The following is an 11,663-nucleotide window of genomic DNA, read 5'->3' as shown; positions in this document are numbered from 1 at the left end:
CATGGCATCTACTGTTAAATGGATTGCAGTTTCCTCCCTTAAATTTGATTTTGAAATCCACACACCAATATGGATGTCTCTTTGGATTTTTTTTAAATTATGTTTTTTTAACATCCTAGTTTCAAAATCAACCTCTAAACATTACTACCTCCGTCCTGGTTTAGTAGTCTCCTCTGTATTCTATGTCAAATTTTAACGTTATATTAAACTAACAAAATGTTCATGCATGTCACAAAAAATTATATCGTTGGATTCTTATTATATTCAAGTATAATACGAATCCAACGATATAATTTTTTGTGACGTGCATAAACATTCTGTTAGTTAAATCTATAGTTAAACTTTGAAACAAAATACAAAAATGACTTATAAATAAGGCCCGAGGTGGTAGCATACATCTCCCACCAGGTTGGTGATTAGGTAGGTGAGCATTGGTTTGGGTTTTGTCAGGAGCGATGATAGACAGAGGCGACTACCAATAAACCTATTAAATTGAACTAAAGCTGGGACAAATAATATGGATCAGAGAAAGTATTATTCTATAGTTTAGCTTGTACTCTGCATCTGGATGATGTATGCAACCACTATTAATTATTCAGACAAGACCTTAAAAAGTCATACAATAGTAAAACTAAAGCCACCGTCTAGGCAACATCTGTCGCTACTCCTATCCAGTTGATGAAGGGATGTTGATAGTCTGGGCCTATACCAAACAGACCTCGCAGCCAAACCTAACATCTAAGACCTGAGGTCCCAACCAGGACGCCTGTCGGGTATGGGGCACCCACCAGTCCGGCGCACTCCTCAACCAGGACGCTTGTCGGGTATGAGGCCTCCGCAGCCACCTGTCACCAATCCATCCTTAGTGTTGTACTGCTGCATCTATCTTGCCCGGTCTAGCTGCCGTCGACGCCACCACGACGCTAGACAGCGCCACCTCCTTGCGCGCGTCCATCGTCACGCATCTATTGGCGAGACCCCGCCGCGCCACGCCGCCGAGACCAGTCGTCGATGACGCGATAGATACCACGCCACTCCACCACCTGTCCACCTCATCCCCTCCGCATGCAGTTCCTCTAACCAAGCACCCAAACGCCCCAGGCGACGCCTCCAAGAAGGGTACGACACACGCAGTGTCACCACCGCCCAATCTAAGGAGATTGTGGGTTTTCACCCGGGCATGGGATCGGGGTGGAGGGCATGGACCTCGACGGCACCTGCAAGGAGGAGAACGGTGACCCTGGTCGTCGCCACGCGTCGGGATGAACGAGTCATCCAGAGTTTCCTCCGGACCGATGTCACCTGTACCAACCCCCGCGAACGCAGCGAGGCCGACAACCGCGATCGTAAGGTACCAAGTGCGGCGGGAGAGAACCTGCAGCGCGGAGGAGATCCACCGGCAACTCACCGCCCACGCGGTCAAGACGCCGTCCATCCACCCCCCCCCCCCCCCCCCCACGAACGTCGCCAGCCGAGGGTGCCGTCGCCATGCCCGACGGGGCCGCCGCCCCAGATCCAAATTCCTCCACGATGGCCGGAGTGGTGAGATCCGCCATGAGCGATGAGATCCGGCACCGCGCGGCCGACGCCATCGCCCAAGCCCGCCATCGACCGTCCCGCTGCCGCCGGGAGCCCGCATGTTACTGGGAAACCCACACCCATGGATCTGGGCGCCCGTACACCGCCGTGAGCCCGCCGCCTCTGGTATCCACCACATTGTCGGGAGGGCCGCACCCTGCAGAGCAGGACGCCCGCGCCGCCGCGGATCCGGGAGAGGGAGGAGAGACCCTCCGCCGCCGCCGTCGCACGCACGGGCTTTGCCCGGCGCCGACCATGGGCAGCGGCGAAGGGGGAGAAGGGCGCTGGAGGGTTACTAGGCGGCGGCGGCAGCGGCTGAGCCCTCCCGAGCCGCCCGCGGGGGAGGCAACGCGAGAGGAACACGAGGCGAGGCGAGCCCTCTTAAATTGGGGGAGCATTGTACTATACTGTTGCTGCTCATACTCCACATACTTTCAGCAAAACCAACATCATTCCATATAATCCGTTGTATTTGGGATGGTCAGTTGAGAAAAGACAGTCACAATCTATTATAGAAAGGTCCTTAATAAATCTGCAAGCGCTCGGTTCCATGTCAAAGTCACCAAGACATTGAGAAATGAAGGCCACCAATAGGCAGCTAACCGACTGTAGGTTCCAGTTCAGTTTAGCCTTTACACTAAAGATTATATTGCAAAGAAATTTTAATCATATGGTCAAGGGGAAAGCCTGTTGGCCACTCCACCCGCAGAACCTCAAGCAGAGGGGGTATCATATGGGCATGCTTGGTACCATTCGACATATTAAAATATTCTATCTTCTTGAGCCGGGGAATAGGGAATGAGACAACCGTTACTTGTCCTGCCACCTTCTTTTTTAACCTCCTATCACAAGCAATTGATATAGCTATGTTGTTAAAAGAGAAAAATATATTTTTCGTCCTTCAACTCTTTCGTAAGTATAGCTTTGATCCCTCAACTTCAATACCAGCAAAGCTTAGTCCCTTAACTCTCAAAACCGGATTAGTTTAGTTCTTACCTCGGTCAAACCCTGTTTAGCTGCAGGGTCAAAGCGGTACTGGACAGTCCAGGTCAGCACGGGCGGGAGCGCTGCACCCACGACCAACCCTGCAGCTAGGGACGACCCGTTGACCCGGCCACTGGTGAGGCGTGCCCTCTACTTCTCCTGCAGCGTTGGCACGGGTGCTGGCTGCACCTCCTGGGCGCTCCATCCAGTGATGAAGACCACATGAAAACGACAGCGGCGACGCTCCAGCATGTGGTAACAGATGAGAGTTGTGGCGGAGCGACGACTTCCAAGTTCCAACGCCGGCACGGCAATGGCGACCGCGGATGCACCTACGGCTGCAGCGAGTGCCGCGTGGGGATAGCCGGTTCGGCGGAGAAGCCTCGGACCCGCGGAGCGGAGACCCGACGTGCGGACTGCAGAGGCACGAAGCACCGGTGCAGCCTGGTGTCCACGTCGTCGAGGAGCCATTGGACGCGTGCTTCTGGAGCTTGTACCATGCGTGGTGTCCACTGAGACGGCCGGCGTGCAGGCTCACGAGGAGCAGGCGGTGCAGGCTACCTTGATGGAGCGCTACATGCGACGAGGTGTGGAAGGCTGGCGGCAGTGACATTTGTAGAGGACGCAAGAGAGCTGTGCGCCTCCGCAACGTCTACAAGTACAACAGGTGGCCATCGTAGACGTGCCACGTCAGCGAAGACCTGTCAAACCCGTGCAGCCGTGCTGAGTCAGCAGCAATACCGGCTTGGTTGAGAGGAGGGACTAAACTTACTTGGTTTGAAGAGTTGAGGGACTAAACTTACCCGGTTTGAAGAGTTGAGGGACTAAACTTTGCTGGTTTCGGAGTTGAGTGACTAAATGTAAACTTTTGAAAGAGATGAGGGACGAAAAATATACTTTTCCCTTGTTAAAATAAAGTTAAACATGTTAACAAGTCCATCTCTATTTCCCTGTTGCAACACACAGCCAATTAACTAGTTGAAACGAAACAAGTATAACAAGCGTCATAAGGTTCCACACAGAAAAATGGTAGCATTACATGTTCCATAAAATCGATACAATTCTCTATGTAAAAAAAGGTACAATTCTGGCAACACAGTCTTGTTTTATAAATGATACAAGCCAAATTCCATGATTCCAAGAGCTGGATACATGATTATTTGAGATGGAGAAATAGGACATCACTATGGTAGAAATCACGATTACATTTTTAAGCAACTAACGCGTTTGCCTCTTTCACAAGATCTGAGAGGAGGGGCCTAGCAGTCTTCTTGGCACCACCATCAGTCCCAGCAAAGAGCATGCAGCTTTCAAGGTTACACATGATTCTCGAAGCCTCCGACAGTGTCTCCATGAATTTCTGATCCTTGATGTGTGTGTTGTACTGGCTGTGCCGCATCATTGTAACAGCAATCATACCGCAAAGCTTGACCACTCTTAGGCTATTAGCCGTGGCCTCACAGTTATCTTCTACTATAGTCTTGAGCTTCGCCACAAATTCACCTTCTCCTGGGGCAACCTTTTGAGCCACCTCATCAAAATCCACGGCACTAATTATCAGCCTGTCAAATATCACCGAAGTAAGGGATAACAATGCTTCCTTCAATTCCATCATAGCTGTTTGCGTCTCAGTTTGCTCGGATGGATTGAGTTGGCCGTTATGTTCCAGACGTTGATTTTCTTCGTCGTCTTGAAGTAGATTTTCTACAATATCTCCTAATGTTTGAGATACCTGCCTTTCCGATGCTTTTGATGGTGGCTTCTTTTTACTGGTTAAAACTTCTGCCAGCACCTGCAACAACAAGGTGAATTAAACTTCAAATCACTTCACCCATGATAAAGGTAAAGGTTTGAAATCTAGAATTATCCGATTAATATGTTTCAGTATATGATTTTAGTCTTACACGTGCTAATCCTCATGTGCTTGAAACTTTCATATATACCAGACACTTAAAATTGCATATTAGTGAGCCTAAAATTGAAGCCTTAAAAATGCACAAATTCAAAAATATATATACCGGAGACGTGCACAATTTTGGAACAACGTTACTGCAAGTTTTTTTCCTGTATGTTATGCATGGATTGTCGTGAGATGAGGATGGTTGGATGTTTATCCAAAGGCTTAGAAGGTGATTCAGATGTAAGAAAAAACAGGAAACATTAGAAATGGAACACAATATCTTATGCTTTTAACTTGCTAGTGACATATTGTGCTGCTTCAAATGTTAGAGTTACATAAACAGATGTTACCTTTGACAGCAAGGTGTTCTTCACATGATTCTTGTCCATCATATGTAGAGTACACAAATTCTCCAAGATCTCAGCAGCTATTATTCTGTATATGATCTTGTTCTTAGCATCAAGGATTTCAGTCACTTGCTCAACAATGGGATTGTATTCACTCATTGTACACACAGAGATAGCTCCTGCCTTGGATAGTAATGCCAGTGTTTTCCCAGCCGTAACCTTAAGGTCTTCCTCTGTCCCTTCAGTAAGGAAGATCTGCAGCTGCTTGTTGATCAGATTTTCTTTTGTTTCCATCGCGAGGTTAGAGGACGAATCCAAAGCCAAATCAGTGAGGATCTTCATAGCTTGCATCTTCTGTTGTTGGATAGCCGAGTTGCCCTGATCAAGAATCATCTCCAGGTTGCTCACAGCCTGCTTGCTACAGGAGATTTCATGGGCTAGCCTTCGTCCACCAGTCCACTCGGGAGCACGGATGAGCTGGTGTACCACTCTGAAGGCTCCATTTACTACATCTTGCCATGCCGGCATTATGTTGATATCTTGGATTAGTGTGTGAGAGTAGATAGGTGACATGATCTTGGCGATTAGATCGGGGTTGCTGCATATGTCCCTGCAGTTGTCTTGGTCAGACGCCAGCCTCTCCAGAATTGTCAGACCTTGCAGAATCAACTCATTCCAACCATCTCCTTCTCCTTCGCTTTCCGCTGCACCTTGCTGATCCAATCTACATTGAGGTGACTGATGTTGGTTGTTCCCTGCACCTTGCTGATTCAATTTTATTTTTTTAATAATTTTTATCAATAGCGGACCCAATTTACTTTTTTTAATTTCTGGGCACAACTGATCCCATATAGTTTGACGTGGTGACTGGTTAATGGATCCTTGTTGGTTGTTCAAATATGGCAGTTGGGTGGTGATACCCAGTAGGGAGGATATGCACGGTATTAGCCCAGGGAACTGGGTTAGATCCCTATCACAGGCAAGATGCGCCAATATCCTGGCGGCGAGCTCCTTAATCTTTCTGTCTCTGCTACTCCTCCTCAGTGTATCGATCAGCTTCTCAACCTTTTGGCTGGAGGGGAGTATAAGCGGCCTTACATCCACTCCACGCTTGATGAGCACATCCAGCATCCTTGCTCCAGAGAGGTAGTCTTGTGATGATTCAGAGTCCAGCAAATCAACCGCATAATTGACCAATCTCCTATCCTTGATGGATTTAGGGTCCTGCCAGCATTTTGACTGGAGGTCAACCAGGTACTGTTTAACTGATGGTTCACCCCACATCTTTGGGAACACCTTGTCAGATGTGGCCCATAAAAAGTAGAGTGCACCTTGGCAGAGAATTAGAGAATAGAAAAAGTCCAATGCTGGCATCAGGTTTGCTTTGCTGTTGTCCCCGTCATCCATGTTGCCATAATCATGTTGTATTACGCGCCACAAGGAGATCCCGGCACAGATGACAGCCCCAAACTTGTAGATCACCCACGCAACTAGGCCCACAACAAGGTACGACAAATATCCAATTGGGAAAAACAAGCAACAAGCAACAGCAGCAAGCAAAAGGTATATCCATTTGTGTTTTGTTTTAAGTAGAATAGTGACAATAGTCTTTGCGAGATAATCGAGAATTTCCCCGATAATACGAGGCCACTTAGAAAAGCTATAGCACATCACCCCATCTCCCCAGTCATGGAAGATCCTTTGAAAACATGGCATATATAGCAAATAATGCATCAGTTTCGTAGTCGAGCCTAAACCAGATTTATAAATAGTGGGCTATGCCTCTTAGTGGCGGACCTTTCTAAACACTATAGCGCGCTACTTAAAACTTTTATACATTTTTTAGGACCAAAGTCCCTTAGCCCAGGACCTCTCCGGACACGAGCCGAGCCTTCGTCGAGCACACCTCTCGTCGGGCCGGACCGAGTTGGGTGCTCAAGCGAGCAAGAGAACGACACTTGGCCCGAGCTTCCTCCGGCTCAATGCAGCTCGGCAGGCTCAGTGAGCTCAGTGGCATCAGTCGGTGCCATGCGGACCATGGTGATGAAGCATCGTGCCGTCAGAGCGTGCGAGCGTCCGTGCTGGCAACGGCGGTGTCCAGCGTCTTCTCCGCCGGTGGCGAGCAGCCAAGCGTACGGCGAGGAAGCGTGTTAGCTAGGTCAAGGCTTCTCCGTATGGGCTTTTCCCAAGTCCCCATGTACCATTGAACCCCTATCTATCTATCTCTCGTTTTACCTAAAATACGCTACTCGGCTGCGAGCACATAAGCTCGCGAGCTGGCCCGCCCGATAGCATTGAAAATTGTCTTCATTAGCAATGATGGGATGAAAACAGATTGAAGACAACTCCACCGAGGAAGAGAAGTGAAAAGATTGTGCTACTAATAAATTACTGTAAGGAAGTGATTTTTAGGTGTGGTTGAATTGACAACTCAATAGCTAAGGCTTATAAATATTTTTTGGCTCTCTTATGTCGAAACAATAAATTTGGGTAAAATAATACACTCGAAAACTATTGTGATTCTCTATTTTTGTGGGTTATCAGCCACATTTACTATTTTTTGACTCTTTTTTTCCTCTCATGTCGACCCAGGAGGCGATAACCCTAGCTGCTAGCCTGCCTCCACCACGCACACCCCTTGTTTACACCATCTCCGGTGCCTACAATGGTTGTGGCTCGCCTCATCATCTCCAAAGGAAGGGGGTCTTCACGCCTGTGTTGCAGAGCTCGTCAATGCAGAGCATGCCGGGGAGGCAACCTCGGGATTTGGTAGTGCCCGGTCAGCAAGGTGCGGCAAGAGCCGGGCGGGCAAGGCCCGACGGAGGCGGGGTGTGGTGAGATGGCTACGGATCTAGCGTGGCTGGTGTGAGGGGAGCTGGTGCAACCTGTGCGCCGCTCGGGATCTGGTCTGGCCACGACGTGTGGTGGTATCATTGTTCATCTCCGGCCTCCGGGTGGCTTGCGCAGGCTCGTGGTTGTGCCTACGGGATGACCAGCAGTGCATATGTGTGGCACGACACTCGAGACACTTGAGATCTAGGGGCTGTTTGGTTTGTGATTAACTTTGCCAATGGTTGCCACACCTAAGGTTAGGAAAGTTTGACTAACTTAGGTGAGTGTTTGGTTCAAGTCATACCTTAGGCAAGCCACACTTGAGCCCCACATGGCATACACACAAAAAGTGTGGCAAGATTCCCTTAGGCTTGCCAACTTGTGGCTCTCGTTTTAATGAACTAAGCTTAGGCAAGGTTGGCAAAAATGTGTGGCAAAGTGTGGCAATGCTAGACCTAGAACCAAACAGCCCCCTAATGTTTAGCCCCCGTGATGTCGTGCCACCATAGAAGCCCTCCTTGCCTAATGTCTTCCTCTGCGGTGGTTTCCGCATGTGTTGCTACCGTGGGAGTCGTCGGAGACATTGCATTGCAGTGCCTGTTCACTAAGTTGTTTGGCTGGTTTGCGCGGCTAACACCAACTGTTAGGCCACACGCGGAAGTTTGGTCTATGGGGACATATGTCCCTGGTATCCATAGCGTGCGCAGGTGCCTCGTGATCAGCTAAAGTAACGGATATGGATATATATTGAGGTCGCTGGGATGGTAAAGCAGTTATACGCTGCTGCAACAGTGCGGTACAAACAGCAGTACAGGTTGGAACATGATCTTCGCAGTGTATTGACGCTGGATAAATGCCACTGACACTGGATAAATGCCACTCTTCTGAAACACGCCTTATACGTGGCTTGTGTCAGAACCTGTCCCCGGCAATGTGGGCGATTGGACGTTGGTAAGCTACACGGTACTTTTAATGCGTCGGTCTAGTTTTATTTGCGTAATTAATCATTCTTAATTTGGTTAAGATAGATAGATGATTATGATGAACAATCTTTTGTTGTTGTTGTTCCAAGCAGTCCATGCAAAAATAAAAAAAATATCTACATTATTTAACTGTTTTTCGGTGGCTAGATTATGCTGGGTTTTTTATATATGAAACGATCTTAGTCTCATGAATGGTATTCTTGGCTTGGTTAAGCACAAGTACGTGAAAACAACGAAGACACGGCAAAACAAAAAATATAGTACTCCCTCTGATCCAAATTAATTGACACAGCTCTAGTACAACTTTTCTTTCCACCAAAATAATTTGTTATCTCAAAAGTTTGTGTGTGTGTGTACATATATCTAAAAATTGTTCATTTAAAGTGTATATACATCTTATATGGGAATCTTTTGTAGTAATTATGAAAAAAGTAAAAAAAGAGTCTTTTGTAGTAATTATGAAAAAAGTCAAAAAATTAAAACTTTTTTTGAAATAAACTTGACCTTCTTTCGTACTCGTATAAATAGTTTCATGAAGGAAAACCTACCATTGACTTCAGTGCAAAAAAATCAAAGACAAAAGTGTGAATAGTAACTTGTATAGAGTTGATTTTGTTTTGTTCTACCAAAAATATCATGAAAGTTATTCCGCAAAATTTATTTTGTTATCCCAATTTTTTTGATATATATATATATTCCAAAAATAAATATTCAAATGCCAAAAAATGTTCATTTAAAGTGTATATACATCTGATATGGGGATTTTTTTAGTAACTATGAAAAAAGTCCAAAAAAAAGTGAAACTTTTTTGAAATAAACTTGACCTTCTTTTGTACTTGTATAACAAAATTCATGAAGGAAAAACTCCCATCGACTTTAGAGAAAAAAATTCTAGTACAAAAAGTGTGAATGATAACTTGTATATAGTGTTGTTTTGTTTTGTTCCACCAAGAATATCATGAAAGTTATGCCACCAAAAATATTTTGTTATCCCAAAAGTTTTTATAATATATATATATATATATATATATATATATATATATATATATATATATTTCGAAAAATAAATATTCAAAAAAGAAAGAAAATATTGAAAGTGAAGCCTTTTTTAAAGAGTGCAGTCCCCTTCGTGGTGTCGCAATCAAGTTTTGCTTGGGAGGGGAAGAGAAAAGAGCATCGCAAGGCAGGAGAGTTCTTAAATTATGTTATGCCACTAATCCAGCCTAATCGCAAGGCATCGCAAGGCAGGAGTAATACAACCATGAGTTAAGTCAGGTAATAATGTCTAAAAAACAGGAGTGGTAAAAAGACGTGGCTGCTTAGTGAATTGAGTGAGCGGGCACGTTGTAGTTAAGCCACTAATCAAGACATGTAATACATGCATCCATGAAGGTGCGCAGTGCCTAATGAGGGCAGACGTCACCAGGAACCATTGGGTATTTCCGGCGTACAATGGTGCTATCTTGGTAGTGGCATGTAATTGGATTGCTGAGTTGAAAAAAGATGAAATAGCAAAGGAGCTTGGTCTTCTCTTAGGTAAGGAGATCACTAGAAGGTACTCCGTCCGTCCCACGATGTAAGACGTTTTTGAAAGCTATATTGTGGAACGGAGTAGTAGGTGTGTGCGGTTGGAAATGAGGCAACTGTCGAGCCATACTCGAAAAAGGCTCACCAGAGAGAGAGAGAGCGCGCGCGAAAAGGGAATAATAAAAAATTAACAAGAGGAAAAAAACGTGGCAGACAACACAGATGTAGATGGAGAATATGTATGGAGAATAGGTAGGAAGAGATTACTGACCCGGCTGCCTGCATCATGCTAATAAATGTGAGGGACCAAAAATCCTTCTTCCCCAGCGCGGTGACGAAGCCACCCAGGAGGACTACCGTCGACCACGTAAACGCCAGGTAGCCTATGCCGGTAATGCTCTTGAGAAGGTATGTCCGCACTAGAGCGTATTGGTTGAGCGATATCTCTTCCGGCCATGGCTCTGGCTGCTGCTTCTTCTTCTTCTTCTTTGGACCGCCGCTGCTCTTCCTCCGACTCCCAGCAGCTCCAGCCATCCTCTGATGTTGACCTAGCTAGCTAGTTAGGCATAGGTAGCTAGGATGTGAATGTGATTGCTTCCGACCGGATCGCAATCAAGTCTTAGGCAGCTAGCATGTGATCAACTAAGCATGGCAGCCTTCTCAGCTAGCCCCTCATGAGAATGAACGTGGGAAAGAACCTACCATGAGCTGCTAAAACTACAAATATTATGGTACAAAGGGAGTAGATGGCTTAGCTCCTCGGAAACAAATGCACAATGAAGAAATGAATAGATCCCCGGCGGGAGTGTCAGCGGATGCTTTGCTTTGCTTTGCTTGTGGGCCGCAGAAAAGGAAGAAAGAAGCACGTGCATGTATGCTAGCTTTGGCTCAGCATCGCTTGTGTGCGGAGGAAAACCGATCAAAAGCAGATGTTTGTCCTGTTTGCTCTATCTCACGCTTCCTATGACAGCATCTCCAGCAACTCATGCATACTTCTTTTTTTTGATAAATGGGCTCATACATACACGGTGGTCTATACCAAAAATAGACGATGAAGATACATAATAAATGTTTTTTTTATTTTCTTAGCCATTCCATCCATGTAAAACAGTTTTGTTAGTGAGCTACCAAACCAAATAATTCATAGCTGTTAGAAAATACCATAGAGATTGTAATTCATACCATCTGCTTCAAATGCTCCTAAGCGCCAAATTAGACTCATAATATTTTCAGTTTTCATGACAACAAGTCACGGTAACATCCCTATTTTGAAATGCTTCGAGATTATGTTATTCTAGTGTTTTTCAGGCATTTTTATGAGCTAAATATAGTCCCCAGTTTACTGGATTGAGACGATATCCGCCTTCCGTTGCCCTGTGGTCACATATATTACCATTGTTCTACCGTTTTTAGTAATTCACATGCCTTTTCGGGTACCTGGATGATTTTCGCATTATGTGACCCATGGGCCAGGGTTATAAGTCTATTCCGAAATGCCCTAAAATATGTCTG

At 46.0% G+C, this 11,663-nt stretch overlaps 1 protein-coding gene across 1 annotated transcript; it reads right to left on the bottom strand.

Annotated features, from left to right (window-relative positions):
• Positions 1-3,772: 3,772 nt before the first annotated feature.
• LOC109769846 (uncharacterized) lies at positions 3,773-10,766 on the bottom strand. Its single transcript, XM_020328553.2, has 3 exons — positions 10,423-10,766; positions 4,813-6,508; positions 3,773-4,354 (listed from the first exon to the last, which is right to left on the bottom strand). Exons 1-3 carry the CDS (start codon positions 10,683-10,685, stop codon positions 3,773-3,775), a joined length of 2,541 nt encoding a protein of 846 aa, XP_020184142.1. The 5' UTR covers positions 10,686-10,766.
• Positions 10,767-11,663: the final 897 nt, after the last annotated feature.

The sequence above is a fragment of the Aegilops tauschii genome, chromosome 7 (assembly GCF_002575655.3).
Source record: "Aegilops tauschii subsp. strangulata cultivar AL8/78 chromosome 7, Aet v6.0, whole genome shotgun sequence".
Lineage (NCBI taxonomy): Eukaryota > Viridiplantae > Streptophyta > Magnoliopsida > Poales > Poaceae > Aegilops > Aegilops tauschii.
Note: the sequence above shows the minus strand (reverse complement) of the source record. Positions and strands in the feature narration are given on the sequence as shown.